The 12,500-nt window shown below is 40.4% G+C and overlaps 1 protein-coding gene across 1 annotated transcript in view; it reads right to left on the reverse strand.

Moving 5' to 3' along the window:
* LOC113817806 (facilitated trehalose transporter Tret1) overlaps positions 1-12,500 on the reverse strand; it is a 26,433-nt gene that overhangs the window by 9,229 nt on the left and 4,704 nt on the right. Inside the window, exon 2 of the mRNA XM_027369908.2 lies at positions 4,283-4,387. Coding sequence (XP_027225709.2) covers positions 4,283-4,378 — 96 coding nt within the window. The 5' untranslated portion in view covers positions 4,379-4,387. The remainder of the gene's footprint in view (positions 1-4,282; positions 4,388-12,500) is intronic.

Genomic DNA, 12,500 nt, shown 5'->3' on the forward strand with positions numbered 1-12,500 from the left:
CGCTGTGTAGTCCCTTGTATCAATATATCATCTGCGTATATAATTGGCAGGACGCCCTGAGGATAGCTCTCTGAGGCTATTCTGTTCACCAGTACATTAAAAAGTGTTGGGGTTAAAACGCCTCCCTGTGGTGTTCCCAGCTCAAGATTTCATTCCTCTGACAAACAGCCTTGAAACCACACACAAGCTCTTCTCTCAGACAAATAGTCACCGATCCACTTAAGCAACGTTCCCGTGACCCCTAACATTGCCAACTCATACATAATTACTTCTCCGTTGGCTTTATCAAAGGCTCCCTGTAAATCAACACATACTCTACACTTTTCTGCATCGTTGGATAAACACTGAATTAGGCAGTCAGATGTTCCCTTCCCTTTCATAAACCCGTGCAGATTACAAGAGAGTTCATCTCCAATCACATACATGTCTGTTTAATAATATTCGTTCCATCATCTTTCATAAGCAGGATGTCAGAGATACAGGCTTGTATCCACCTGACGATTTAGGAATGGGTATTATTTAGGCTTTTTTCCAGGCCTTCGGCAATCTACCTTCCAAATAGCTCACGATAAAAAGATCTAATAAAGGGCTGTTCTCAATGCTTACTTAACACATTTAGAATGTCATATGTCACGCCATCTTCTCCTGGCGATGTGCTTTTCCCCCTTTTGATTGCATTTAAGAGTTCATGTATGGTTACGGTCTGACAAGATACTGCAGTATTTGTTCTTTTCGTTCAATTTCCCATACGTCTAAAGCATCACGAGTGTGCTGTGGCAATGAGACCAGTGAGGATGCCTTCGCCCATTTCTAAATATGTTTGTTTGCCTCCTCCTCTGGGTGTGGGTGACCGATGAGGTTATTTGTTTTGCCCTCACCTTATTGGCGTGATGCCCTATTTCTTTAAGGCTTTTGTATTCCTCGATGTTTTGCGCAAATTCTTTCCAGTATTTCTCCCTTACTTCTTTCCGTTTTCCCCACACATTCTTGATATATCAAGGAGTATATCTTTGTCCTGTTCCGTTTTGCCTTTTTGTACCCACTCCCTGTGTGCCAACCTTAGCATGTATGTCCATTCCTTAAGTGTCTTATCACTGCAGTACCTGTTTTTCCTTCCCCCATGACCCTTTTCCTTTCTGTGGGTCTTGGGTGTTGTGGGTAAACATCTTTCTATCGCACTCAACAAATCCCGGTTGAACCTATCTAAACATATGGGTGTATAGTGTTTATACCAATTCTCTATGTTGTAAACAAACTGGTCTGTCGTTTACATAAAGTGAAAGCCGTTTTCTCTCAAATTTAAATTGTATTTGCGGGTGTCTAGCATTCAAGTCACCCACTATCAGAGCAGAGTCAGAGTACATGCAATCAGGTAAATATCTGAGGTCAAAGGATCTCCCAGAGATGTATAAGTTGACAATATATATTTCACCTTGTTGCAAATGAAGCTTCACACACACTTTCTATGCCGTTAGTTCTGCACGGCGTCTCTGTTAGTTCAGAGGGTATTGAGCTTTTGACATAAGTTGACACTCCCCGTATTCGGTCACCGGCATGAAGGTGGTACGCTCTATAACCATTAAGTTTTGAGAGTATCACCTTTCGTGTCCCTGGTTTCCTGGAGACAAACTTCGTCAATATTGTTTTATAGTACAAAGTAGTGAACGTCTGTAACTCTGGTAAGCAAACTACTTACATTCCACGATAATATTCTAATACTACGCTCCATCAGGTTTTGATTGTGTCCTTATGTTTTTCTACTACTTTTTGAATAGTTCCCCATAGCTCTTGCATAATTTCCTATTTTTTCAGGAAGTGTTCCTTCTCCGGGTCCTTACATTTTAGGAGGACTGACCGGAAGACCTCAGAGGATGTTCCTTCCACTATGCTTGATTTTATTGTTCTTTCTTTACCCTTAATGGTAATCTTTCTTTCTAAATTTTTTTCCCTTACAAGTCCACTAATATTTTCACTATTCATTTCTTTCTCGGTCTCCTCTTCCTTTTTCTGTTCCTTTTCTGCAAGCTGTTTTTTTCTAACGCGTCCATCCTCTTAATCATGGTCTGCATCATCTGAGTAAGTGCGGATAATGCCTCCCCATCATTACTGCGCGGTACTTCTTTCACCTGTTGTTGCTACTAAGTTCAGTTGTTTTCCTTGGGCACCACGGCCGGTGGGCCCTGCAGCCAGGCGTTCGGGACAGGAACTGCTGTCTCCCTCGGCACCTCTGCCTGCATAGTGACCGGCCCTGCCTCCCTCGGTGCCTCTTCTGCGACTCCTTGGTGGGGAACGGCCGAAGTTACCTTCCACTGAGGCCTCGCTCTGCATGCCAGAGATCCGGCATTGTGCGGGCCTCCGCAATTGCAGCAGCAAGGCTTAATCCTGTCTCCCTTTTCTATTTTGGCCCGGCAGATCCTGGAATCGTGTTTCTTGCCGCAGAACTTGCATCGGGCGTCCTGTTGCCATTTCCACGATTTGTGGCCCCATCTGCAACACTTGAGGCACATGACTGGCGCCTCCACATACGGTGCCACCCTCCTGTACCCCGCTCCAGAGATGAAGACCCTTTCTGGCACTTCCCCTTTCACGAGGGCTACGAGCTGACTCCGCTCCTCACCCCAGGACTCGTTCCTCTTCACCCACAAGAACCTTTCGTCGTCCAGGAGATATTCAGGATCCAGTACAGTAGGGTATTGGATAATTATCACTTTCGTGAGTTTTCCCCCACCCTTTGGGACAGTCATCACCGTCCCCTTGTACCCTTGAGTCGTCAGGGTTTGTTCTGCCGGACCTGCGCGTACCGTGAGGTAAGGTCTTCCTCTGCCTCCCTTTAGCAGCGGCTCAAAACCACGGTGGTCCCGGCCCAGCTGCATGGCCCATTTTAATTTTTTCCATGAAGTTCATGGCACAGTTCTGCAGGAATAGCAGTCTCTTCCTGCCGTTCACACCTTCATTCTGATTTCCTTCCTTGTTTTCATATTTCTTTTTCCTCTTCTCTTCCCGCTCGCACCCATTCTCAATATCACTCATCTCACTTGCGCTTTCGTCGTTCCTTTCCCTCTTATGGGAACCACTTTCCATATTCCCTTTCACACGTGCACATTCACTTTCAGTTTCCATGTCATAATTGGTACCATGCTGACACCTGGGGAGGTGACCTGAGCCCCGCCCACGAGGCGGAGGTCAGTGCAGGGAGCGGTTGCCAGAATTCTTCTTGCAAATGACACTAATTATCCAATTTCCTGTCTTTTTGGATCACGACTGTTATACGCCAGTTTTGGGTAGATTGCGGAACACTGAAGGGCCTGAGGCACCTCACCCGCTCCCTGTCCAAGGACTAGGTGGGGGACAGGTAAACACAGGGTTCTGGAAATCTCTCACGGCTGAGGACAGCACACAAACACGTCCTAATTCTACGAGAGATACACCACGATTGGAAGGAGGGAGGGAGAGAGAGAGAGAGAGAAAGGGAGGAAGGAAGAGAGGAAAGAAGTGAGAGAAAGAGGGAGGGAAGGAGAGAGAGGGGGGGGGGGGAAGGAAGGAGGGAGAGAGAGAGAGAGAATATTTTGAAGCGTGCTGTCGGCAGTGGCGTGTTGGGGAGATTGCAAAAAGCGGTGCAAAAGGTTGAAATGGCGCCTGCTTCCGTGGTTAACTTGAACATTTTGCAGTAGTTCGTGTTATTTATTATCCATACACAAAATTAGAAGTCTAACTGTGTCGTTGGAAAAAGTAAATAGATTTTCGGTGCCCCATTGCATATAGTCATTGATTTTGGCGCCCCTCATTTTCAGTTGCCCCCACCCTGGCGCCCGGGCCACCACGCCACTGTCGGGGCTTGATCGCCATCGTACGTGATTATGTATTCGTAATCGGAACCTGTTCTGAGCGCTGCTTAAGATTTCAATCTCATAAAACTCCCAAATCCTCCCCCTCCTCCTCCTCATCATCATCATCATCATCATCATAATAGTGATAATAATAAGAATGACAATAAAATGATAATAATAATAATAATATTGATACTAAAATGATAATAATAATAACATTGATACTAAAATGATAATAATAACAATATTGATAATAGAATTATAATAATAATAATATTGACAATAATAAGGAAACATTATGATCATAATAATAATCATGTTAATGCTAACAAAAACAATAATAACAATGACAACAACAACAGTGAAAATGATAATAAAACAACAGCAACACAGATATATAAAAAAATATATACATCGTCACACAAATAACAAGAAATCGCGAAAAAAAAACTAACCTGCCGCAGCAACCGAGCGCGGCGCTGCGCAGGAGTCTCAGTTTTGGCGGGAACTTCGGCGGGAGGGTTGAGGGGCTCCGTCGGTGACTCAGCCATTCTGGGATTCTGGAATGTTCGAAGGCGAAGGGATTAAAATAATGGTTTTAATGATGGTGGTGATGATGATATTGAAGATGATGATAATAATTATAATAGTAATTATAATAATGATGATATTTATAATGACCATAAAAGTAATAACAATAATAATGATAATAAACATTGTTTTATTGGGAACAAAGGTAAAGGCAATGACATATAATATATAATATATATATATATATATATGCATATATAATATATATATAATATATATATATATATATATATATATGCATATATAATATATATATAATATATATATATATATATATATATATATATATATATATATATGGAAACATAATATTTAATATATATATGAAAGGGCAAAAAGTTATGCAAAGGATAAAAAAATAAATTAACGAATGTTGAAATGTTTACGCGTGTGCGTAAATGAGGCTAATGAGTGCGGTCGACTGGTCAGACCATCAGAAACAAAGATTATCAAATGCGTAAATGAATATCTGTTTGTATGTGTGTATGGAAATCGCCAGGGCTCCACTGTGTGTGTTAAAAGAAGTCTATTATATAATGCAATGTACAATAAAAAGGAAGGTTAGCGAGACACGCAAAATGTGCGTAAAAGTGAGGGTCCGGCAATAACCCTAAGGAAAGAAAAAGAAGGAAGAAATAAAAGCAAAAATGGAAACCGAATAAAGCAATTTATGCCATAAACATGTGATGAAGTGGAATGAGTGAACACGCGAAACGACAGCCATAGAACATGAAATGTGAGGACGGGAATAACAAGAGACAAAACAAACAAACAAACAAATGGCAACTACAGCGTATGTGACGCGCCCTTGCCAGGCCGGGACCGCTCACCTGCGAGGGCTGCCTGCGAAATCCCTCATCTCCGACGCCACGCATCATAGTAAAGCACCTCGGTAAGAGAACGCGTGTGAAAAGAAAAGGAATAATTTTACGTGACAAGTGTGGTTACAAAGAAATCAAATAAGTAACTGAGTGTTGAAATGCGTCAACGTTGTGGTCTCTCTTTCTCAGGGACCTCAAGCGCGGCTCAGCACCGCCGCCGTCGCCCGCAGGAGGCCCGGTTTTTTTTCGCCAGGACTGGGCGATCGCAGAGGGAATGGCAGCGGGTCGCAGCCTCCGCTGATGCCGAGATCCTGACGTGAGCGAGGTGTCCTCACGTCTACCCTCGGGTTACGCGCACCATCGACACAGTGAATAAATAGATCGATATTAAGAGAGAACAAGACGGAACGTTGCGTGCACGAACTTCTCCGTAACCGGTGGTTGAGATGTGATTGACGATGATTTATTTCTGTGTCCGATTTTAAAACATTTATGTTAGGGAGCAGTTATCGGGTCTTTATAAAGTGTTGTGTGTGAGTGCGCGCGCCTGTACGTGTGTGTGTGCGTGCGCCTGTACGTGTGTGTGTGTGTGTGTGTGTGTGTGTGTGTGTGTGTGTGTGTGTGTGTGTGTGTGTGTGTGTGTGTGTGTGTGTGTGTGTGTGTGTGTGTGTGTGTGTGTGTGTGTGTGTGTGTGTGTGTGTGTGTGTGTGTGTGTGTGTGTGTGTGTGTGTGTGTGTGTGTGTGTGTGTGTGTGTGTGCATGTGCGTCGGGCGCTTTTGCAAGCCTTATTGATGAGCGTCATTGGTTGTGATGTTTTTGGTTTTGCTTTCTAAAGTTACGTGCATTGAATAAACTCGGATTATAATTAATGTTTCCTTCAACCCCAGCATTGTTCTGACATAAAAAACAGAATAAAAGATCTAGAGAGGCTCAACGCTGAACATCATAATAGCTAAAGATTATAATCCCTCTCATATATGTATATATATATATATATATATATATATATATATATATATATATATATATATATATATATATATTTAAACACATATAAATATATATATATATATATATATATATATATATATATATATATATATATATATATATATATATATATATATATATAAACACATATAAATATATATATATATATATATATATATATATATATATATATATATATATAAACACATATAAATATATATATATATATATATATATATATATATATATATATATATATATATATATATATATATGTACGTATGTATGTGTGTGTGTGTGTTTTTTTACCTAGTTCTTACAAAGTTGTTTCAGTACGGGAGATTTTAGCTCTGATAGTCCTGTCTGCTATATTTAATTCACGGTATAACTTTTCAAGCTGATTCACATTTTTTTTTTGACTGTCCCAAACTTCAATAGTTCTGTTTGGGAAACTAATTTTATGACATCCTTATTGCCTCTTTTTACTTTCAACTTTTTACAGTGTCCTCTCGGCCTTCTTGTGTTCAAAACTATAAAGTAACTATTGTCTAATCTTACTCTTCCTGTAACATAGCTGAACAACATTATCGTCTTCCCCCTTTTCCTTCTTTCTTCCAAATCAGTAAGTCCTCATTTGTATAGTATCTTAATAGTATAGTGGCTAATATCTCTCAGAGTAGGTGCCCATTTTGTGGCTGCTCTTTGGACTTTTTCTAGTTTGTCTATATCCTTTTCTGATCCATACCACTGCGCCGTACTCAAGACTAGGTCTTAAGATGGCTGTGATGATCTTTCTCATATCTTCGTCCTCATACACGACTGCCCTCTCCATGTTGGCAATTAGCCCTAGCATTTTATGGACCTGTTCCTTTATATGATCATTTGGGCTTAGGTTCCTGTTTAGGATTACCCCAACGTCTTTCCCTATCAGCTGTGTTTGATATTGAGTCTCGTAATATATATTGGAATATTGGACGATTTCTACTTTCTCCGAACCTGACTACGTGGCATTTATTGGTGGTGAGTTCCATTTTCCAAATACAACTCTAAGTGAATAAGTTCTAGATGTCACTTTGGAGGCATATTCAAAATAAATATGGGGGCACCCGTACCCGCACCCTGAGGAAGCCTATACAGGTCTTGTTTAAACTTTTTAGTCCTACGGCCTCTTATAGAACGATTTTGTGGTCGTAAAGAACGGCATCAAGGATAGCAAAGCTTTGATAAGAAAGGTCAAGATAATAATATCAGTAATCGAACAGGCAGCACCATAACATTAGTAGCACGTCTCCATAGCACAGAAAACTTGACCCCTTCGCCGTAAGCTCCATTGGCTGAAACGCGATGCGGCGAAATTGGACGCGGCCGATAAAGGCAAGGTCAAGGGCAGAGGACGGTCCTCATAGTGGCTACCGTTCGAACGCACCGAATGCTCCCTTACTCACTCCATCCACTCGCTCTTTCCCTATTTCCATTCTCTCTCTCTCCATTGTTTCTAGATGTACGATAGCTGTCGTAGAAATACAATAATACGATATTGGGGATAATGTGCTATGGATAATACAATGATAATTCTCTGTACAATACTTCACTAGGGTAGTGCAATAATTTTCCGCTATATGAATTCAAGAAGAAAGTTTTGCATTAAACCTGTATAACTTGTTCATGCTCGTAACACACTTTGGTCATGTTCATACTATCTAGTTTTCAACGAAATGACAAATACACTCGTACGATCGTTGATGACTTATCGCGGTTAACAGGCTATGGCAACACACACAACTTTTACTTATTTCTCTTAGCTCTCTGTGTTCAGGGTTGGGTGGCGTTGCTATATTCCATAGGGCAGTTATCTATTATGTTAGCATTGGCGAGTAATGGTGATGTTTTTATTGCTTAAAAACGGAAATTTTGGAAGGTACTTTAGCATGTGATCCCGTAACAAACAGAATATGCAACAAATCTGCTATTTGTGTTTAGGCGGCGTTTCAAAACAAAATATGTACAGTGATTTCCCACTTATAATTTCATTTAACTTTAATTGTACATAATTTTACAGAATTGTAAGAACGCACAGTGTCTCTCTCTCACTCAGTCACTCTCTCACACACACTCATTTTCTCTCTCTCTCTCTCTCTCTCTTTCTCTCCCACTCACTCACTCACTCACTCACTCTCACTCTCTCTCTCTCTCTCTCTCTCTCTCTCTCGCTCTCTCTCTCTCTCTCTCGCTCTCTCTCTCTCTGTCTTTCTCTCTCTCTCTCTCTCTCTCCTTCAATATATTTAGTGTGTATTCCTCTATATTTCGTTTTCCTCTGCGTTAGAATAATGATGATGATGCTAATGATATTGATGATCGTGATTGTGATGATGATGATGATGATGATGATGGAGATGACGACGATAACGATGACGATGGCCATAACGATAATAATAATATTAATAACAATAATGATAATAATAATTCAGAATATCAAAGAATACACTGCAACGCCTTCATATTTGGCAAGAGGAAACCTAACTCAGCTGACCTCTTGACGTCACTTTCTGCACTGCTATACATAAGCAGTAACCTAAGCAGATGCAAATTAACAAAATGGTATAAGGGCTCCGAGAAGGAGGCGAGGTAGAAGAGAAAAGAAAAAGAGGTGCATGGAGGGGGAGAGAGAGAGAGAGAGAGAGAGAGAGAGAGAGAGAGAGAGAGAGAGAGAGAGAGAGAGAGAGAGAGAGAGAGAGAGAGAGAGAGAGAGAGAGAGAGGGGGGGGGGGGGAGAGGCGGGGAGTGATTAACAGATAGGCGACTATATATACAGAAAGAAGAGACACAAACAACCAAAGAAAGAGAATAAGAAATAGAGAAAGAAAGTACCCACACACGCGCTCAAGGACCCTAAGAGGCAAATCGTACAAGGGAGACAGAGGCAACAGAAGTGTAATAAATTGCCCGATGAAGCCCCAGAGAACGGCCGGCGCCTTGGGACTGCCAGTTTGTCACCTTGAAACGATGACTTAGCCTGTTATCGTAATAAAAACCTTCCCGCATATCTCTCTTTTCCCGCTCTCCTTCTCTTGTTCTTCTGTATTCTCTTACAATTTACGCATTTCATGGTTATTTTCCCGGCTCCGTTTCTATCAAAATTGACGTGAATCCCGACATGACACACGCTGCGGAAAGTCCGTGACATAAAGAGGAAATTGTACAACGTTTTACATGTCTAATTATCCATTTATTTACTAATTTACTGTGTTTCAGATGTAGCGTCTATCTTGAACAGTAAAGAAATAGTACGTGTATTTGTTGAAAAGTGTATGGTTAATCGTTACATCTCATTATGATGACGTGGTCGGCCATACCGTTGTAAACATTACAGCACAGAGCGTGAAAGACGTGGGAGGGTCGTTTCATACTCCTTTACCTGTAGCCTTTTTATTATTAATCAGATCAAACCGTTAGAAATCTGATGAAACACTCTACGAACTAGAAATAAATATGAATCGCCGTTTTTGTTACAGTTTAAAATGCGGAACGGAAGAGAAACAAATTATTAGGTTAAGAGGTTTTGGCCTTATACGTATAAAGTCTGTGTGATGTAATTCTCCATTTCCAAGTATTCTAGGGCACAATTGACTACCACTGTGGTAAGAATTCATTGCATTTATTAAGACGTGTTCATGCCAGATACTATGAATTGTGCTGACCTAATTCGTTATTTCTTGATACATGGGGCGTCTTCTATACGTGCCATAAAAGTTAATCCAGTACTAAAGTTTAATCCAGATTAGTACGCATGCGCGTTGGCAGCGTCCAGGATCAACTTTTAATGCACCTTTAGACCAAGCTTTAATATTAAAGGGCATATGTGAAGTAATTATCGTGCATTGTTTTTTCTTTGAATATTTTTCAATAATGTATGCTTAGCCTATTCATGCAAAAAAAAAAAAAAAAAAAAAATTCGAAGAGACCCTCTGGTATCCCCCCAAAATCCCGTAGCAACGCCCTTAGAAATGAAGATGCAAAACCCGGCGGTCTTCGCCAATACCCGGTTGTAACGTCATTCCCAGGACCAGGGAGAATCTTGTTGAATAGCGCGATACACACTGCACCCGCGAGTCAACGATATCATGGAATTGTCCCAGTTTCAAGCTATTAAAATCTGTGACAAAGGATGCCACGGCGTTGTGTAGCAATTCATTGTTCCCGTTCGTGTCACCAGCTATTTGAACGGCCAAAAGACCGCGACAGAGCAAGGAAATGGACACATTTCAGCCTGTGCCAACCAGCGTACTTTGCCTGAAACACTTCGAGCTCGATTGCTTTGGGAACAGAATGGTTTACGACATGGGATTTGCAAAACGATAGGCCATTTCCAATTTATATTTGTCATGATCACACAACAGCGCAAAACAAACTCTGAAAGAGCGCTTTTGCTTGGCGGTGCAACAAACATTAATTGCGTGGGTACGACACAGTGTGCCGAGTGCATTGCAAGTGTGCATGTATTACTTCACAGAGGTAGGGTAGGTACACCCCAAAAAGCACAACACAAATAAATACCGATGCCCCTCCACTCGCGAATGGATGAAGGCCTGCGCCACGAGAGCAGACAAGAGATAGCTCAGCCTGCAGAAATTTTGTACCATACTATGGCCGTCTTCTGTACGTGCCATAAAAGTTAATCCGGTATTAAATATCTCTTGTGCGCATGCGCGTTGGCAGCGTCCAGGATCAACTTTTAATGCACCTCTAGACCAGGCTTTATTAAGCTCATTTTTTAATCCTGCACATGCGCAGAAGGGACAAGTTAATCCCACCAATCATGTACTGTTACGTCACTTGTCCGTCATGAACTTTATGGGTGCCATCGCTTGGGTTGCCATTCAGATCGATCGATCGTCTTTGAATTTTCATAGTATTTATTATGAAAATGAAATTGTATATATTTACACAAATGATCAAATATTCTGATAAAGGAAATAACTTACGGTAATGAATATAAAAAATAATATAATCCCACGAGGAATCTTTGAAGGCTGCAGGCATGGAACTCATATTTCCAGGTTAGTGAAACAAAAATTGTATGGTCAGGGTCACACAAGTTGACGTTTTAAATCAAATATGAACCAGTGTTTTAAAGAAGAATTATGTGCTGAGCTTTCCTCAACTGCTTTACTACAAAATTAACAAGTACACTTTTCTATGGACCTCCTGAACAGCATCCTGAAGAAAACACGTTTCCCTCCTCCAACACGATTCAACGCAGCAAAGAGCAGTCCGAGGAAACTGCGTGATGGATATTAATTGGTGAATGTCATTTTTGTACTTGAGTGTCATTGAAATAAAGATTGGTTTTATAGTTGTTAGAGCAGTTTCGTTACCCATTTTACTACTATAAATATATGATCGTTATGAAAAAATAGAATATTTCATGAATAATCATGTTTCCCTTAAAAGTAGGCTTACTTGTGTCTCGTAATTATCATATGAAGATCAAACTGCATATTGAGTGACTGACCACAACTTTCTATAACAATCACCCTTTCTCCAATCTATAAAAAATGAATATCGGTTGTCAGAAAAATCTTTAACAATGCAGTGTCTGAATGCAAATTGCATGGTTTATTTATCCAAGTAAATTTTATATCGGACTGCAAATCTTTAGGTAATATCTTTAATACTGTCTTCTATATCATATGCGTAGGGACATGAAGGGTGAATGTTGAATAGATATCTTTTGGGTGATTTTGTTGCTTATTTATAGGTATGAGTGCATGGCTTGCTCCAAACGCTACCCTACACAACATGCAAGTTATGTGTGAAGAGAACATTCCACAGAAATGTTTCAAAATACCATAGATTTTTCAGCAATAAAAAGACAACATACCTCAGCTCCTACCCTTTAGATTTGTAAAATCTATTCACACTTCCAGAAATACGAGACCAGGATCTTCACATCAACAGCAGAGGGCAGAACCATCACTATATCACAGACCGAGAACATCACAAGAATTGATAGAAATTTAAAGAGACAGTCCATTAACTTCATATTTGAAACAGATAATCTTGAAGAAATGTGTACAGGAAATAGAGGTACGAACTCACTTTGGTATGATGCTAGTCTTACGTTTCAATTTTGGGAACATAGGGAGGCATAAAGAATTGATTAATAATATGAATAAGTTTTTAATGCCTTGTCTTCAATCATGTAGGTACGTCTGGGATGAAGGGAAGGAAAAGGTGGTCTTGAGAAGCATCTGAGAAGTTTATATTATTTA

The sequence above is a fragment of the Penaeus vannamei genome, chromosome 15 (genome assembly GCF_042767895.1).
Source record: "Penaeus vannamei isolate JL-2024 chromosome 15, ASM4276789v1, whole genome shotgun sequence".
In the NCBI taxonomy this organism is placed as follows: Eukaryota; Metazoa; Arthropoda; class Malacostraca; order Decapoda; family Penaeidae; genus Penaeus; species Penaeus vannamei.